The sequence below is a fragment of the Heteronotia binoei genome, chromosome 21 (genome assembly GCF_032191835.1).
Source record: "Heteronotia binoei isolate CCM8104 ecotype False Entrance Well chromosome 21, APGP_CSIRO_Hbin_v1, whole genome shotgun sequence".
Classification (NCBI taxonomy): Eukaryota; Metazoa; Chordata; class Lepidosauria; order Squamata; family Gekkonidae; genus Heteronotia; species Heteronotia binoei.
This window is the reverse complement of record NC_083243.1, coordinates 89,219,006-89,238,525: the sequence shown is the minus strand read 5'-3', so window position 1 is coordinate 89,238,525 and position 19,520 is coordinate 89,219,006. Positions and strand designations below refer to the sequence as shown.

General features: G+C 44.9%; 1 protein-coding gene across 5 annotated transcripts in view; it reads right to left on the bottom strand.

Moving 5' to 3' along the window:
* The window catches only part of ACTN1 (actinin alpha 1), a 160,992-nt gene that overhangs the window by 54,574 nt on the left and 86,898 nt on the right, over positions 1-19,520 (bottom strand). For all 5 annotated transcript variants that reach the window (XM_060263346.1, XM_060263348.1, XM_060263345.1 and 2 more), the window contains exons 4-6: positions 12,382-12,468; positions 8,949-9,036; positions 1,952-2,030 (exon numbers count right to left, since the gene is read on the bottom strand). In XM_060263346.1, the coding sequence (XP_060119329.1) occupies positions 1,952-2,030; positions 8,949-9,036; positions 12,382-12,468 (254 nt within the window). The remainder of the gene's footprint in view (positions 1-1,951; positions 2,031-8,948; positions 9,037-12,381; positions 12,469-19,520) is intronic.

Below are 19,520 nucleotides of genomic sequence, written 5' to 3'. Positions count from 1 at the left end.
CTGGAGATGTCAGTTACAAAAGTATCCTGTCCTTACTGACCAAGAGGGCATGCTTAGAGAAGAAAACTTTTGTCCAGCTTTCATACCACACAGGAATATCTGATTCATGGCTTACAGTTTGGATACAAGACATGGCAAAGATTTTTTTTTGCACACACATCCTAAAAATTTCCTATCAGCACAATATATCTTTCCTGTCATCTACGTACTGTAGGGTTGCCAATCCCCAGGTAGGAACAAAAACAAGAAGAGAAATCACATAAACAATAGGCAAACCAAAAACCTCTGAAGATATATGTGATCCAAATTACTAGGCTGTAATGTCCATGTTGTATATCAAAGTCTTTAATAAATCAGATGTCTCATAGAAATGTCTCACACAGGTATGGTACAGCTCTGAGCTTTTTTTGCCAGCTATAGAATTGTGGGGACCTTCTGGTACCTTGGAAACTAAACAGAACTGAGCACCAGATTAATTTCTGGATTTCTCAGTAAATCTCAAGACTGAAGAAATGGATGTATGAAACAGGAATTATACATTAACAATCCTGTCACAATCTACAATTGTTGGGATTTGAAGATATATTTGTTCTACTGTGAACCATACCTGTGTGAGACATTTCTATGAGACATTTGATTTATTAAAGACTTTGATATACAATATGGACATTACAGCCTAGTAATTTGGATCACATATACCTTCATAGGTTTTTGGTTTGCCTAATCCCCCAGTAGGGGCAGGGGATCCCCCAGATTGGAGACCCTCCCCCTGCTTAAGGGTCATCAGAAAGCAAGGGAGGGGAGGGGAGGGAAATGTCAGCCGAGCACTCCATTATTCCCTATGGAGACCAATTTCCATAGGGTATAATAGAAAATTGATTCATGGGTATCTGGGGCTTGGGCGGGGGGGGGGCTGTTTTTGAGGTAGAGGCACCAAATTTTCAGCATAGCATCTGGGGTCTCTCTACAACCCCCCCAAAAAAAGTTTCAAAAAGATTGAAATAGTGGGTCCAATTCTATGAGCCAAATGGAGGGAAGGCATTTAAAAGGAACGTGGTCCTTTTAAATGTGATGGCCAGAACTCCCTTTGGAGTTCAATTATGCTTGTCACACCCTCGGTCCTGGCTCCACCCCCAAAGTCTCCTGGCTTCATCCCCAAAGCCTCCAGATATTTCTTGAGTTGGACCTGGCAACCCTAACATACTGTGATCAAAGCTGAATGGGCAAAATGCTCTTCAGAGAGGTCTTATGGCTAGCTATGCAGTCTTGCACAAGCAAGAAAAGCCCTGCTAAGGTTTCTGAAAAGCCACTACAGATGCTTCTTCCAAGGATGCGAAACTCAACATCAACTTAAACTTAAACTCAGCCTACTAGAAAACATCAGCTTCCAATCTGGCATGTTCATCACTTTGAACTGCAGAATGACCTAAATTTTGCTCTCTAAAGACCAAGGTAATTTTTAATCTGCCGCTAGTATAAACTGCGATTTGCTGTGATGGGCACAAACGTGGCCTGTTTCTTATATCATCAAGCTCCTCCCACCTGCCCCCCCTGGTCAAAATGAAACCCTATGGTGAAGAAATGCAGGCACCCAGATGAACTGGAATTTATCTCCCACAAACCAAGATTCTAAACTAGGATTATACTGCGGTTCAAAATTGCAATTCTGATTCACCCATGAGATACATTCATACATAATGAGGAGCCAATGTTCATTCCAAAACAGGAATACTTAGTCCTAATCTACGAGAAAGGGAGTTTGAAAGAGGGGTGAGTTAGAGGAGTATATGGGCATTAGAAAGAAACCTATTATCATATTCATACCCATTACATCAAATTGGAGTTTACCATGACTAAACAATTTTTTTCCTCCTTCAGCTTGTGAGTATGATTGTTATCCTGATAACCAACACAGGTTTCTCAGTACATCTAAGCTTGGAATAAGAAGTACCTTTCTTAGCTTCCCATAGTCAATGAGCTCTGGGCGATGTCTATGAATCAAGGCACAGAAACCAAGGCCATCCTTCCAGCTGTGATGAAAAAAGGACAAAAACAACAGAATTCATTAAGAAAATCAGTGGCACCCACTGATGAAAAATGCACACCACAAAACATAAGAGTACCAATCAGCAGTATTTACTATGTCAGTATTTTCCACAGAAAGTCCCCTGTGCAAACACCAGTCGTTTCCGGTGATGTTGCTTTCACAACGTTTTCACGGCAGACTTTTTATGGGGTGATTTGCCATTGCTTTCCCCAGTCATCTACACTTTCCCCCCAGCAAGCTGGGTACTAATTATACCAACCTCAGAAGGATGGAAGGCTGAGTCAACCTTGAGTCAGCTACCTGAACCCAACTTCTGCTTCGATCGAACTCAGGTCGTGAGCAGAAAGTTTGGACTGCAGTACTGCAGCTTTACCACTCTGTGCTACAGGGCTCTGGGAGCTGTCTACCAACCCCCAAATAGCCACTAAGATCTTACAACATAAACTTATGAAAAGGCAAAAGATTTATACAATCTGAAGAGAAGTCAGAAATCATATTCTGGTTTCTCTTCAGATTGTATATATCTTTTGCCTATACAACAAACTTAAGATCTCAGTTGCATACTTTTCTTAAAGAAGCAAACACTGCTTGTATGATATCAGGAGCTTTTAACCATGCAATATATTATTTTTACATTACATATTTTCCTGCAAATCTGAGGTGTACTCAGGCATGTAGAAAGACATCCCCTTTATGTAATCTCATGTGGATTTTTAAATCCATCCTATCAGGCCTTTGCTCAGGACTGGATATAACAAAGACGCTTTAAAATATTTCTAGGTCCCCTTTCTACTCAAACAGGGTCCCTAAGAGTATTGCTGTGATGGCCTAACAGCCTCTAAAAAGGCCACTGAAAGCTCAGTGGGCATTCTTATCTTAAAACTATAGGTGATGTTTCTATTATTTTGGGTAGCTCTTATCTCCCAATGTATTCTTTTTTAGATTTCAGATTTGGGACTTCCTTCAAGTTTGTAGAGATATCCCACCCATCTGTCCCTACCCTATAATCTATTTGGTGCCTCTACATTCTGTGACCCAGTTCAGAATCAGATATATGATGAGTGAGATTTTCTTGTTTCAGTTCAGGTTCTTTTCGTATTACCAACCACAAAACAAAAAGAATTCAAATAACTTTGTTATAAGAGAAGAGTGAAGAATGAAAATAATATATAATTCCCCCTCAATTGTGATTGACTGCACCTAGTAGTTTTACTCTATGGTTCACCCAGTCACTACAGTTTAGGTAGTGAAGAGAGATCGCTTGCCCTTCAGCTGATACAGAAACTCCAGCTAGTGCAAAAGGTGGTGGCTGCTGACCGTTGCCTGTGCAGGTGACCATTCAGCTGGTGCTACACCAATTGCACTGGCTAACAACTGAGTACCAGATCTGCTTCAGCATTCTGGTATTATCTGGCAGTGGTGATCAGCTGCAGCTGCTGTGCCTCTGACTTGGGCGAGGAGGGCTTTGAAACAGCCAGCCTGGGTGTTGACGAGCCCACGAGCGGAGAGGAGTGCTATGGCAGCCATCCTGAGCAATACACAGCCCCACGAGCAGAGCTTTGGAGTCTGTGTTGCGTGGCGGGGAACTGTGAGGGGGGGGTCTATACCCCTCCCAGGTCTGCCAGGCTGCGCAGGGGGATCAACGAGCTAAAGTATCCGCTCGAAAGGACGAAAATTGGAGACCTTGCTCTGTACCTTGCTGTACGACCCCTGCACCTAGCTCTGCACCTTATTGCACGATTACACTTTGAGAAATTGGGGACCCTGCTTTTGCACAACCGCAACTTGAGGATATTTTGCACAACATCTGCTCTATAGAAGCACAACAGCACTTTATTTTGTTGCAACAACTACCTCCAATTATCTCCAAGCTGTTCGTTTTAATGATTGAATTTTTAAACTGCTAATTGATGAATTATTTTAGTTAACTAATTTACAGAGAAATTTATTGTTGGATTGATTGGCTTTAGACAGAATATATATTTTTGGCAAATTAATTAAGGGTGTTTTACTGTTGGTGGGGGTTTATAATTAATAATACCATCAGAATTAAATAAGTATTTTAGCTAATTAATTTATAAAGGAGATCGTGGGTTGGGTTTAAATTTGGTTGGTTAGCTTTTAGAATTGGCAGGTTGGTAAATTAAGGGAATTGACTGGCAAAGGCGGAGAGGATTGGGGAGTTAATAAATTGTAGGGTGTGAGTTGTGCTTTCCGCATTGGCTCCAGCTGAAGCAGAGACCAGTGGGAGATGACAGGCCTAGGGATTCCAGTACTCCTGGGGAGGGGAAGGTATGACGGTGGGAACAGACAACGATATAAGGGAAGGAGACCGAGACCAGTGCTCGACCACCTTCCGGTCTCTGTCCCATCCCGACAGTGACAGGTAGTGGGGCCAGGTTGAATTTCTTGCCTCCATCATTGGTGTTATGCAATGCCAGGTCCATAAATAATAAGACCTCCGTCCTCCAAGAGTTTCTGCTCGAGCAGGACATGGACCTGGCTTGCATGACTGAGACCTGGGTGCGAGAGGGAGACACAGTGGCCCTCTCCAAAACAGTGCCCCCAGGTTACTCAGTCTTTCACCAATCACAGACTAGCAGGCGGGGGAGAGGGGTGGCTCTAGTCATATGAGAGGCTTACTCCTTTACGGCTCTCCTGGCCCCGAAGATCAATGGTATTGAATGTGCCGGTCCGGCGTGGGACATTGGGGAGGGGTTGGTGATTTGGCTGGCGTACCGTCCGCCTAACGCACCAGGCAGCACCTTATCATCCCTGATCAAGGCTGTAACAGGCTGGACATTGGAGTACCCACGACTTGTGATCCTGGGTGACTTCAATGTCCATGCTGATGACACAGCCTCTAGTCAGGCGATGGACTTAGTGTCACCCATGGTGACACTGGGACTCTCCCAATTTTTTACATCGCCCACTCACCAGGCAGGGCACATGTTAGATTTGATCTTTGTGGCCAGGGTTATGGTGGACGATATAACTGCGGAGGCAGTGCCATGGTCGGACCACTTTGCCCTTAAGGCTCATGTGGATGCTCCATCCAAACCCATTTGGGCGGTGAACTTATTTTGGCTTGCCCGCGAAGTCTGATGGACCCTGAGCGGTTCCAAATGGCTCTACGGGATCCCTGCCCCCCTGGCGATTCTCTCGATGATCTGGTTGACTCCTGGCATGGCTGGCTCTCCAGAGTGATTGATGAGATCGTGCCTCAACGCCCTCCGCACCCCCGCGTTAAGCTGGCCCTGTGGTATACCCCGGAGCTGCAACAGTTGAAACGAGGACTCAGACGGTTAGAGAGGCAATGGTGGCGTACTCGTGACGAAGCGACTAGAACATCTTATAGAGAGTTTATGAGGTTCTATGAAATGGCAGTCAAAGCCACAAAGAAGACTTACTTTGCGGCCAAGATTGCGTCAGCAAATTCGTGCCCGCGCAATTGTTTAGGACAATTCGGAATCTTATAACACTGCCGCAAGGCAGGCCAAATGCTAAGGAATTAGAGATAGGCTGAGAGGCTTTTGCGAAATTTTTTGCAGACAAGGTCACATCGCTCTGCCACGACCTTCCCGCCACATTGGATACAGTATGGGAACTCGAGGCCCCGTGCCTGCCTTCTGGTTCAGTCCTGGATCACTTCAACACACTCAGCTTGGAGGAAGTTGACAGAATCCTCTCTACTGTACGCCCAACAACTTGTGATCTGGACCCATGCCCCTCCTAGCTAATTAAAGCTTGCCAGAGGGAGCTTAGGTGTGCTATACGGGACATCGTAAATAGATCCCTCTCGGAGAGTCTTTTTCCAACGCCTCTTAAAGAGGCTGTGGTCCGCTCCCTCCTGAAAAAGGTTACATCAGATCCAAACGAATTGGCACATTACCGGCCGGTCTCAAATTTGCTTTTTGGGCAAAATTATTGAGAAGGCAGTGGCGTTACAATTGCAGAGTTTTCTGGATGACATTTCCATCCTAGATCCCCACCAGTCCGGCTTCCGCCCGAGCCATGGGACGGAGATAGTGCTGGTCGCCCTGGTGGATGATCTCCAGCAGCATCCGGATCGAGGTGGTTCGGCAGTGCTGTTGTTGTTAGATCTATCGGCTGCGTTTGATACGGTCAACTATCAGTTACTGACCCGCCGCCTCGCCAACGCAGGGATTCAGGAGCTGGCTTTTCAATGGCTTTCCTCTTTCCTTGATGATCAGGGACAAAGGGTGATGATTGGGGGAGAACTGTCCCAGAGGCACCCACTTAATTGTGGTGTGCCTCAGGGGGCGGTCCTCTCTCCGATGTTGTTCAACATCTACATGCGCCCCCTTGCCCAGATTGCCTGGAGGTATGGGCTGGGTTGCCCCAGTATGCTAATGACACCCAGCTCTATCTACTGATGGACGGCCGGCCTGGCAATGTCCCAGAAAATCTGGACCTGGTGCTGCAAGCAGTGGCAGGTTGGCTCAGGCTGAGTAGATTGAAGTTGAATCCAGCAAAAACAGAGGTCCTTTGCCTGAGCCGTGGCGGGCTGGGAAGGGAAATCCCCCTACCAGTTTTTGATGGTGCGCCATTGGAAACGGTGTGCAGATAGCAGTCACTGCTAAATCCGCCTTTTTATCTTAGGCGGGTGAGGCAGTTGGCTCCCTTCCTGGAGCGTGATGACCTGGCAACAGTGATCCATGAAACGATCACCTCGATGTTAAGACTACTGTAATGCCCTCTACATGGGGCTGACCCTGTGCTGAACCCGGAAACTGCAGCTAGTGCAGAACGTGGCAGCCGGACTGTTATTGGGACTCCCTAAGTGGGAACACATATAGCCCAGGCTACGGGAACTGCACTGGCTGCCAATTGTGTACCGGATTCGTTACAAGGTGCTGGTTATTACCTTTAAAGCCCTATATGGCCGAGGACCTGCCTACCTTAGGGACCGTCTCTCCCCATTTGTTCCCCAGAGGGTACTGAGATCTGGCTTGCAAAATCTACTGACAATCCCTGGGCCGAAGGAGGCCAAACTGAAAGTTACGAGAGAAAGGGCCGTCTCGATTACAGCTCCCCACTGGTGGAACCAATTACCAGAAGAGGTACAAGCCTTGTGGAGGCTTAACCAGTTCCGCCGGGCCTGCAAGACCACCCTCTTCCAGCTGGCTTTTTCTTATTTTACTGTTGTCATGTAAAACTGTGTCGTGATGAGTAATATCAAGATTGTAGCACCGAATTAATTTGTTGGTTTTAAATTTGATAGTTTTAATTGATGGTTTTAATGTAATACTATATTTTAATTGAGAAATATAATTGTTATGTAATTAGTGTATTTTATTATTGTATTATTGTAATGTCTGCATTTTATGCCATGTAAGCCGCCCTGAGCCTGCTTCAACGGGGAGGGTGGGATAAAAATTAAAAATTGTTATTGTTATTATTAACCTATAAAGCCTTGCATAGCCTGGGACCGACATACTTGAAAGCCTTGTGCTCTGTGGAGCAAAACCTGCTGGTTGTCTCCAGCTCAAGGGACATCTGCTTAGCCACAACCAGGGTCAGGGCTTTTTCTGCCTTGTCCCCTGCCTGGTGGAACATGCTCCCGCCTGAGATCAGGGCCCTGTGGAACTTATTGCCATTCTGCAGGAACTGCAAAATGAAGCTGTTCTGCCAGGCCTGTGGTTGAGGCAGCAGGTGTCCAATAAAATCTTGGCCTCCCCCTGATGAAGCTTATAATCTTCACATTGCCAAGATTAAGAAGACCTAGAAACCAATGGCACCAGCTGGAAATCTCTGCACATGGTTAAATAGTGTGTTCTGTTTCAACCTATGTTCTTTTAAACTGTTTTATACTTTATATTTAAAGCATATGGAACTTCCAAAATGTTTTAGACTTTGTTTCTGTGATCTGCCCTGAGCCTGTTTGTGGGGAGGGCAGAATATACATTCACATAAATAAATAAAATAATGTAACTAACCAGTTTGTTTATTATTAACATACATCTCTTGTCCTTAAGCAAAGCAGGTAGCTACTTAAACACAGAAGAAAATAACACCCACAGATTCCCCTCCCCTTTATAAGTCTCAAAATGTTATCCTTGCACCACCTTTTGGATTTTCAGGAGGGCTACTGTGTGTTGACTACAAAGAGAGGGGAAGGGAAAGCAAGCAGGAATATGTTATCAGAACATGGTCCATCACTTCCACCTTATGCTCTGCCATGTAGCTCCAGAAGATGTTTATTGCAAATGATCTATTCAATCCTAGATTCAAAACTCAAGCTTTTAAGATTTATATGTACAAAATACACATGTACCAATAAGTTCAAACTGCATGTGCTCAACCCTTAGGAAGAGATGTGCTTCACTGTGTGCATGTAAAGAGAAATCATGAGGAAGAAAGTACAATGTATAGCATCATTCTCTCTCTCTCTCTCTCTCTCTCTCTTCAGGCAGAAAGGATGACAAGTGATTATGTTCTTGTCTATCATTTTTGGGAACATCAAAAGACTCATCCCAACAATGATGCACAGGAACAGAATCACATATCACCATATACCTCCACAACAGAGCAACATTTTTAGATCATGCAAGTTTGTACCAACAAACTGCCAGTATAAAAATAGAGCATAAGCTTTTTTTATGTGCACCATCCAAGAGAACAAAAGCATGATTGTGTACCTAGTACAGTGTGGGAAGAAGGCCTTACACAGCCTCAGTCTTTTAATCCTGAACTGGTAGGGTAGTTAAGAATACAATAGCTCCATCCACCCTCTTTTTATTTGATCCTGATGCTAAGCCCACTTTAATTATGCTTAACATTGCAGTTAGAGTTGGGCTAAGCTTTTCATCAGTACCCAAATTCTCTAGAGTGTAGAAGGTCGCAAGCTACAGGCTACTACCCTTCACCTTTACATTACCTAATATGGAAGTTTTGGATGTTCACATTTTTGTATGGGGCTGTCTTCCTTTGACACCACAACAAAAGCCCTTCCTTAGCAGATGTCTCTAGGGAACAAAAGATACATGAATTAGCCAACCTATGCCTTTCACTACTTTCAATGCTGCTGATTCATTCTGATCTTTAATATACTTGAAAAAATTGAGGAGGATTTGGACCCCTCCTTCCATTTGGAGAAGGCTTACATGTAGGGGCCAGGGTTTATTACTCAGACCTCTAATGAGAGCCAAAAACCTGGCCAATAAGAGGATGAGAATTAATACAGCAAAACTTATGGCAGCTTTGTAAAACAGTTTACATTAGAATGGTTGAACTCATTTATTATGACGGCTGGAACTGACATAAATGTCACTTTGTTGGGTTGGGCCATGCATGCCATAAAATGTAATGTGAAGTACCAGAGATATAATCTTTATAAAGGTGATTTCAGATAACAAATGGCAATAGCAGGTAAATGACAATAGCAGGCTTGATTGGATTAGATGTGATATGCAGAAGGGTAGTAGACGTAGAGATACTGGTACTGGTAATGAGATAGGAAACTTAGGTCTCAATTCCATCCAGGAGGACGCAAAGAATAAATGGACATAAGTCTGACACTCGAAACCACAACATTCAGTTGCTGACCTAAGAGTAGCAGAGAGGCAGGAAACAGAAAGCAGGAAGAGCCACTGAGGGAGCTGGGGAAAAAGCAAAGTACTGCTTCTTTTCAAGGTGCAGCAGCCCTTGAAAGGAAGCAGGAGAAGGAGATTGCTGGGGAGGGGGCAGATTTCAGCCCTGTGTGGGCCATACAGCCCACAGGCCATACTTTTGAGATCCCTGATTTAGAGAGCAGTCACCTAATCTCTGCTTCACTCACCTGTTCCTTCTTCCCACCCCCCATCTTCCTTCCTGTCTTCCCACAGTTTACTCTTTCTTCTTTTCCCTGCATTGATCCCAGAAGTAACACAGAGAGAGGGAAGATGGGCAGCTCTCATCAGCACTGCATCTCTGAAGCACTGCTGTTCTGTTTTAAAGCTACATGTTCTCAATTAGGAAGGTAGAAAGCAGCCTTCCGTTGAACAGGAACAAATGAAGCTATCCTATACAGAGACACACAACTGGTCTATCAAGGTCAGTATTATTTTCTGTGACAGGCAAGAGTTCCCTAAGGTCTCAGACTGAGGTCTTTCACATTAACTATTACCTAGTTCTTTCAAATGGAGATGATGGGAATTGGACATGAAATCGTCTGCATGTACAGAAGACGCTCTAGCACTGAACCACACATATTCCCTATGACTTACCATTCCCGTGTCTGTATTATGGCGGTGTGAGGCGAAGCCATCCTGTCCCTCATCTAAACATAAGGAATTATCGTAGCATTGTAGACAGATTGTCAGATCTGAACCACAGAGACCCACACAGGTCCATATTTGGTCACAATTATTGTATTTCTGCCTAATCTTGCTATAAAGTATGCTTAGTCTTCTTGAGGTGTTAACATTAAGTTTAGAAGGGAAAACGGATAGTCAACTGGTCAGAATTCTAATCACAGGTAAACTGTTACCAGCATGAATTAACGAAACATAAAACTTATAATAGCTTCACATGAACACTAGAGCGCAGGGACAATTGAGGAGCACAGCCATGAAAAAGTGGCACGAGTAAGTTGTACACAATCATATAATAATGGGAAAGGGAAAAATATAACTCTAATTATGATCAAAGCATAAATTATGCTCTAACTTTGATCTAACGTCATACCCAATCCTGAGGACCTATTTTCAAAGGAATCAGACAAACATCTTTGTTCAACATCTTTATAAATGATTTGGATGAAGGAATATAGGGAATGCTTATTAAATTTGCTGATAATACTAAATTGGAAGGGGTTGCAAACACAGAAGACAGAAACAGGATACAGGATGACCTTGACAGGCTGGAAAATGAATTTTAACAAGGATAAATGTAAAGTTCTGCATTTAGGTAGGAAAAATCCAATGCATGCTTATAGGATGGGGGGAGACTTGTCTTAGCAGTAGTATGTGTGAAAAGGATCTAGGGGTCTTAGTGGATCACACGCTGAACATGAGTCAACAGTGTGATGCGGTGGCTAAAAAAGCAAATGCAATTTTGGGCTGTATCAACAGAAGTATGGTGTCCAGATCACGTGATGTGATGGTATCGCTTTATTCTGCTCTGGTAAGACCTCACCTGGAGTATTGTGTTCAATTTTGGGCACCACATTTTAAGAAGGATATAGACAAGCTGGAACGGGTCCAGAGGAGGGCGACGAAGATGGTGAGGGGTCTGGAGACCAAGTCCTATGAGGAAAGGTTGAAGGAGCTGGGGATATTTAGTCTGGAGAGAGGCAGCTGAGAGGTGATATGATCACCATCTTCAAGTACTTGAAGGGCTGTCATATAGAAGATGGCGTGGAATTGTTTTCTGTGGCCCCAGAAGGTAGGACCAGAACCAATGGGTTGAAATTAAATCAAAAGAGTTTCCAGCTCAACATTAGGAAGAACTTCCTGTCCATTAGAGCGACTCCACAGTGGAACAGGCTCCCTTGGGAGATGGTGGGCTCTCCTTCCTTGGAGGTTTTTAAACAGACGCTAGATGGCCATCTGACAGCAATGAAGTTCCTGTGAATTTAGGGGGAGGTGTTTGTGAGTTTCCTGTATTGTGCAGGGGATTGGACTAGATGACCCTAGAGGTTCCTTCCAACTCTATGATTCTATGAAATCTCCCCCTCACCCCTGCACAGTAAGTACAACACATGAATAGTATTTTTATCAATACAGGAAGAAACAAGCGTATTGTATGCTCAATCACTGGCAATGTAGTTTCTTCAGCTGCCATAAGAACTGCTTTGAATGATGGCTTTGCACATATCCCTTCTTCACTAGACTGCCCACAGGAACAGAGAAAGTTATGTATGCAGTTTGCAGAGTCTCAAAATGATCCATTTTGCAGCTTCAGCTCCCTGAAGCTAGCAGCCCTATGGGGAAAAAGGACTGACCGTGCTACCATCACCATATGGAAGCACCTCTTCTTAGCCTGTGTGCATGGAGCAAAAACCCTTTTAGACAGCATAGTGAAAATCACCAGGTAGATTTCACATGATTTCCATTTTAAAAAATCCATCATGGGGATTGGGCCATTGCTCAGTGGCTCAGCATCTGCTTGGAACACAGAGGGTTCAGTCTCTGGCATTTCCAGTTAAAGGGTAGCGTGAGGTATGAATGACCTCTGCCTGAAACCCCACAGAGCTGCTAGCAGTCATAGAAGACAATACTGATTTGGATAAACCAACGGTCTGACTTGGTACAAGGCCGCTTCATGTGTTCACATGTGACATCCCCCCCTACCAGTATTTGTGCAAGGGAAGAGGGCACATTGGGATTTACCTTCCACAGAGATGTCCTGAATGGCAAAACGGAGGATGATGGTCCAAATCATTCCAAGGGTCATTTTCACATTTCCATCAACAATTTCTGCAAGACAGAAAACAATCCAACAGCGTAACAGCTGAAAATATCATCAGCAGATATTTAAGGAGAATGCATTATCAAAAGAATAACAAAGCTGCATAGTTTGCTAATTGTGTTTGGGAGACCTTTTAGAACCTTGAAAGCTAAGCTGCGCATAAGCCTGTTTCTCTCTCTCTCTCTCTCTCTCTGTGCGTGTGTGTGTGTGTGTGTGTGAGAGAGAGAGAGAGAGAGGAGGGGAGGGAGGGGGAGGGAGAGAGAGAGAGAATTCTGGGCAAATGTAACTACGCAACAGCAATTCAAAATGCACCTTCACATTTACTCAAGAATTGGTGCCAGGTATGCAATGCAAATTAAAGAGCAAATAGATGTACGATCCAGTTCTTTGGTGGATAGAATCACAGGGCTAATAGAGCCGAGCTAAGTTACCACGGTAAAGTTGTCAACCAGATGTTTGCTTGGTCATTTCTTACTACAACTGGGATTTTCACTCTGCTGCATTCTTATCTGTGGTAAACACTGGAGCTTTCACAAAGTGACAAGGCTTTTCTACATTACCACAGCGGTTGGATAGTCATCTGTATTAATTATCCACAACACGCAAGTTGTAGAGTTTCATGACAGAATCGTCTTAAGGAATAGTTTCCCTGCTTTATCTCTCTGGCTTTCAGAATTTATACTACCAAATGCTTGTATGTTTGGAAAGATTTCAACAGCAGTTTAAAAAATTAATTTACATATTCTTCTCTTTTATTTGTACTTAAAAATTGTACCCTTATATGCTTATTGTGTGTGTGTGTTGAAGGAGCTCAGTAGAGTTTGTGTATGTACATATATAATTTTAGTGTGAAAAGGGATTCTTATGGGAGATTATTTTCATTTTGTGAAAATTTGCATGAAGCGAATTATTGACCTTTTTACCCCCTTCACTGAGACTCCACCTTTCTCTTCTATGGAGGCCCAAAGCAAAGTACATTATTCTCTTCTCCACCATTTTTATTAGCAAAACAACTTTGTGAGATAGGTTAGGTGTGACAGCAAGTTTCCATGGCAGAGTCAGGATTTGATTAACCACCATACACACCACCCTCTTCACTTGAAGGCCTGCTTTACACATGCTAGAAGATGTAGCGGTAGAATGGACTGCACCAGTTCAAATAACAGGTGGTACATTCTAGTTCTGAATGCTCTTTCACACAAAAAAACCTTCTTGCAAACAGAAAACTAGCCCAGCAGGTACCAGGCCTGGAGCTAGGGGTGCTTGCGCCTTTAGGTCGAATCCTGATCGTCCACCCCCCATCTCTATTTTGCGCACCCCCCCCCCAATGATGTCACTATGCCATCACTGCCACATCCCCTGGACAGAAGGCCTCAGAAGAGTCTGGGGAGCGCGCACTGAGAGCCGGCTCTGAGCGTGCTCATGCTGCCATCCCCACCCTGGACTTTGCCAAGGCATCCCGAGCCTCAGAAGGCCTCAGAAGAGTTGGGGCAGGTGCGCTGACAGCCAGACTTTGCAGCGGGCACAGGGAAAGGGGGTGCCTCATGGCTCCCCTAAGCCAAGTGGTGCCTGAGGTGGCCGCCTACTTGGCCTATTCCCACACACTGGCCCTGGGCAGGTACAAAAGTTTTATCCTTTTTCTTTGCAAGCTGTAACAATTTCTTGTTGGCAAGGAATTTTGAATATAGCAAAGCATTCTAAATTGTGATCCCTCATTTGCATTCTGAAGCGGTGCAGTCCATTCTACCCTTTTATCCTCAGCCCATTCTCTTCTATGTATGAGTATGTGTGTGTGTGTAACAGCAGGAAGCTTGATGGGACACATTTACCCCCTGGACTAAAAGGCTCTGCAGGTGTGTGTGTGTGATGTGTGTTAACCTCAAGGAGTTTCCAGGCCGATCCATTTCTTCACTCAGACAAGCTCAAAGGATTCCAAGATGAAAATAACAAAGTTAATAAAAGTTGGAAGGGAACTTTACAGGCAGTGTACTGTGGTGGCGGTGGAGAGCTGCGGCAACTGCCTTCTTGACTGAAGAATATACAGTCCACAAATCTGGCTTCTGCTATAGATTTTTTATACTTCAACCACCACCAATCAAATAAAAGGTGGGGGGTGGGGGACACAAGCTTTAAAATAAAGATTGGTAATGTGTAAGCTATGTGCTCCCTAATGCTCTCTGATCTTCAGACCTGCTAGGTTAATATGGTACTTATCTGTGAAGTAAGCAGAGACAACTGCTTCTTAGATTTTTGGCTTGACAGAAAAGACACAGATGGGGATGGACAACAAAGGTTTACTTAACAGAAAATAAAGCATTTAATAAGGTAAATATGATGCATGCATAACTTCAGTAAAGCTTGCTCTCAAAGTAAATAACCCCTGAGGGGAGATTTTATTCTTTTTTCTCTGACAGGATACTTCAGCAGGTTTGTGTTCTCCCCCCTCCACACACACACACACACACACAGAGCACCCTTCCACAGAACCTACACACACCATTTAGGGATGAAGAGCCCTTAACAGGATGCTTATTTGTACCACTAAAACAAGCTTTCTTCCCTAAGCTGACCTCCAAACCTTAAGAAAAAAGCCAAATAAAAGCCTGGCTATGCTGATGCTCCTTTCCAAAGCCACAAAATCCCTACTCAAAAGTTTCTTCATCCTACTTAAATTGAGGCTGGCTCACATGCCCCCTCCAGTGGAGTTCCATGAGCTCTGATTGGCTGACAATCACACTGATTTGTGCAAGGCCTAAATCACAAGGATTGGTTCAGAGCCTTGAAGGAGAGGCAAGCCTTTTAAGGATGATTGCCACAGGTATCCTCCACCCTGTCTTCGAATAGTAGGTATTTTACCTTAAACATTTTGGTGTGAACAGGAAGATAAACTGTCCACCTCCACCAGACTTTCTGGTAGATCACCTTAAGCCCTGATTTGTTTTCAAGTAAAGGGCTTGGGCGGTTCAGTGAGGCTGTGGGCTATGCAATGCAGGGTCGGACAGGCCACAGCTGAGATCCCAGACGAAATGCGATCCACTGGAGAAGGAAATGGCAACCCACTCCAGTATCCTTGCCAAGAAAACCTCATGGATATAACAAAAGGTTAAAAGATATGGCACTGGAAGATGAGCCCCTCAGGTCGGAAGGTGCCCAATATGCTACTGGGGAAGAGCAGCGAGCTGGTATAAGTAACCACAGAAAGAGTGAAGTGGCTGGGCCAAAGCCGAAAGGACGCTCAGCTGTGGATGTGCCTGATGGTGAAAGAACAGTCCAATGCTGCAAAGAGCATTAGAATATGGAATGTTAGATCTATGAATCAAGATAAGCTGGATGTGGTTAAACAAGAGATGGCAAGAATGAACATCAACATCTTGGGAATCAGTGAACTAAAATGGATAGGAATGGGTGAATTTAACTCAGAGGATCACTACATCTATTACTGTGGGCAAGAGTTCCATAGAAGAAATGGTGTGGCCTTTATAGTTACCAAGAGAGTGAGGAAGGCAGTAATGGGATACAATCTCAAAAATGACAGAATGATCTCTGACCATATCCAAGCAAACCATTCAATATCACAGTAATCCAAGTCTATGCTCCAACCACTGACGCAAGAAGAGGCTGAAGTGGACCAGTTCTATGAAGATCTACAACACCTTCTTGAACTAACACCAAAAAAAATATGTCCTCCTCATCATGGGGGACTGGAATGACAAAGTAGGAAGTCAAAAGGTTACTGGTACAACTGATAAGTTTGGCCTTGGAGAACAAAATGAAGCCAGGCAAAGGCTAATAGCATTTTGTCAAGAGAACAAGCTGGTTATAGTGAACACTCTCTTCCAACAACCTTAAAAGACGACTCTACACATGGACATCACCTGATGGGCAACACAGAAATCAGATTGATTATATATTCTGCAGTCAAAGATGGAGAAGCTCCTTACAGTCAGCAAAAACAAGACCTGGAGCTGACTGCGGCTCAGATCATGAGCTACTCATTGCAAAATTCAGGCTTAAACTGAAGAAAACTGGGGAAACCATTAGGTCATTCAGGTACGACTTTGATCACATCCTTTATGAATATACAGTGGAAGTGAAGAATAGGTTTAAGGGACTAGAGTTGATAGACAGAGTGCCTGAAGAACTATGGATGGAGGTTCGTGACATTGTACAGAAGGCAGCAATCAGCACCATCACAAAGAAAAGCAAGAAAGCAAAGTGGCTATCTGATTAGCTTTACAAACAGCTGAGGAAAGAAGGAAAGCAAAAGGCAAAGATGAAAAGGAAAGATTCACCCAACTGAATGCAGATTTCCAGAGAACATCAAGGAGCGATAAGGAGGCCTTCCTGAAGGAACAATGAAAAGCAATAGAGGAAAATAATAGAATGGGAAGGACAAGAAATCTCTTCAAGAAAATTGGAGAAATCAAGGGAACATTTCATGCAAAGATGGCCATGATAAAGGACAAAAACAGTAAGGACCTAACAGAAGCAGAAGATATTAGGAAGAGGTGGCAAGAATACACAGAAGAATTACACAAGAAGGATCTGAATGTCCTTGACAACCATGACAGTGAAATCACTGACCTCAAGTTAGACATTGTGGAGTATGAAGTCAAATGGGCCTTAGAAAGCATTACTAACAACAAAGCGAGCGCAGGCATCCCAGCTGAACTATTCAAAGTCCTAAAAGATGATGCTGTTAAAGTGATGCACACATTATGTGAGCAAATTTGGAAAATGCAACAGTGGCCATAGGATTGGAAAAGCTCAGTTTATATTCCAATCCCAAAGAAGGGTAATGCCAAGGAATGTTCAAACTATCGCACCATTGCACTCATTTCACACGCCAGCAAAGTCATGTTAAAGATCCTACAAGCTTGGCTTCAGCAGTATGTAGATCTGGAACTACCAGAAGTTCAAGCTGGGTTTTGGAGAGGTAGAGGAACTAGAGATCAAATTGCCAACATTCACTGGATTATGGAGAAAGCACAGGAGTATCAGAAAAACGTCTTTTTCTGCTTCATTGACTACACTAAAGCCTTTGATTGTGTGGATCACAACATGTGGCAAGTCCTTAAAGAGATGGGAGTACCAGCCCATCTCACATATCTCCTGAGAAATCTATATAAGGGTCAAGAAGCAACTGTTAGAATGGGATATGGAGCAACTGATTAGTTTCAAATAGGAAAGGGGGTTCAACAAGGATGTATATTGTCACCCTGCTTATTTAATTTATATGCAGAGTACATCATGCAGAATGCTGGCTTGGACGAAGCAGAAACAAGGAAAACATCAACAACCTCAGATATCCAGATGATACCACTTTAATGGCAGAAAGTGAGGAGGGCCTAAAGAAAAACAGGTTTCCTACCTGTAACTGATGATCTTCGAGTGGTCATCTGTGCAGTCACACTGATGGGAGTAAGGCGCCTGCACCGATCTCGATCGGTAAACTCAAAAGCTGCGGATTTCTGCGCCGACGTCCCAGTGCGCATGCCCAGGAGCCCCACCGCGCATGCCCACTGCGACGGGCGCGGACAGCCCGCCAGTTCCTTCTGACTGCCACGTCAGCCCAGAGATGGACCGGCCACTGCGGGGAAGGAGGGCGGGGAGTGTGACTGCACAGATGACCACTCAAAGATCATCAGTTACAGGTAGGAAACCTGTTTATCTTCTTCGTGGTCTCTGTGCATCACACTGATGGGAGACTAGCAAGCCAAGACCATACCTGGAGGCGGGAGCAACGGTCCATCAACAGGAAACAGACTGCAACACCGCTCGGCCCACGGCAGATTCACGGCGTCCACGCAAGTCCAACACGTAATGACGCACGAAGGTGTGCTCAGAGGACCAGGTAGCAGCTCTACAGATGTCCTGCAGCGGGACGCCCTTCATGAAGGCCGCCAGTGTCGCCATCGCTCGAGTGGCGTGTGCTCTAATGGGCCCCGGCAAGGGTTTCTTGCTCAACAGGTAACAAAGTTTAATAGTCTCCGTTATCCATTTCAACAACCTCTGGGCCGAAATCCGTCGCCCAAGAGAAGGCTGGACATAGGACACGAAAAGTCTGGAGTCCTTCCTAAATGACTTCATGCGATGCAGGTAAAATGCCAGTGCCCATTTCACGTCCAGGGCGTGCAACCTATGTTCATCGTCATTAGTCGGGTTAGGAAAAAAACCGGCAAGCAAATTTCCAGGCTGAGATGGAATGCCGAAACCACCTTGGGCAGGAAGGTAACGTTGGGCCTCAAAAGCACTCCGTCCTCGGAGAAGCACAGATAAGGGGGATCGCACCTCAGAGCCGCCAGCTCCCCTACTCGCCTCGCCGAAGTAATGGCTACGAGGAAGGCCGTCTTCCAGGCCAGTAACTGGAGGGAACATGTAGCCATGGGCTCAAAGGGTCTCCCCGAAAGAGCTCGAAGAATCAGAACCAGATCCCAAGCTGGAGCCAGATGCCTCACTGCTGGATACAGTCTAGCAACACCCTTCAGGAAGCGCTTGGTATCTGGATGGGCAAAGACGGTACGCCCCTCCAGCTGCGAATGATACGCCGAAATGGCTGCGAGATACACCCGGACTGAGCCCCTTGTCCAAAAGGGACAGTAGGAAATCAAAAATGATAGGCAGGCCCACCGTCATCGGGTCTCTAGTCCGAGTTGAGGAAAATTGGATGAACACCCCCCACTTGTAGGAATACGCCCTACGGGTGGAAGGTTTCCTGCTATTTAGTATCACAAACTGAGCCCTGTCAGACAGAGGTTCTACTGGAGGCGCCAGGCTGTCAACTTCAGCTGTGGGATGTCGTGATGCACCACCTGTCCCCCGTGCAGCAACAGAAGGTCTGGGGCCTGAGGGAAGTGGTGGAACTACCCGCCGGCCAGGTGAAGGAGCAGCGGGAACCAATGTTGCCTGGGCCACCAGGGCGTCACGAGAATACCCTCCAGCCATTCCCTGACGATTTTCTGGACTACCCTAGTAATCAGGGGAATGGGCGGGAAGAGGTAAACCCTGTGTCGAGTCCAAGGTACAAGGAGCCCGTCCCCAAAGGACAGCGGGTCCGCCC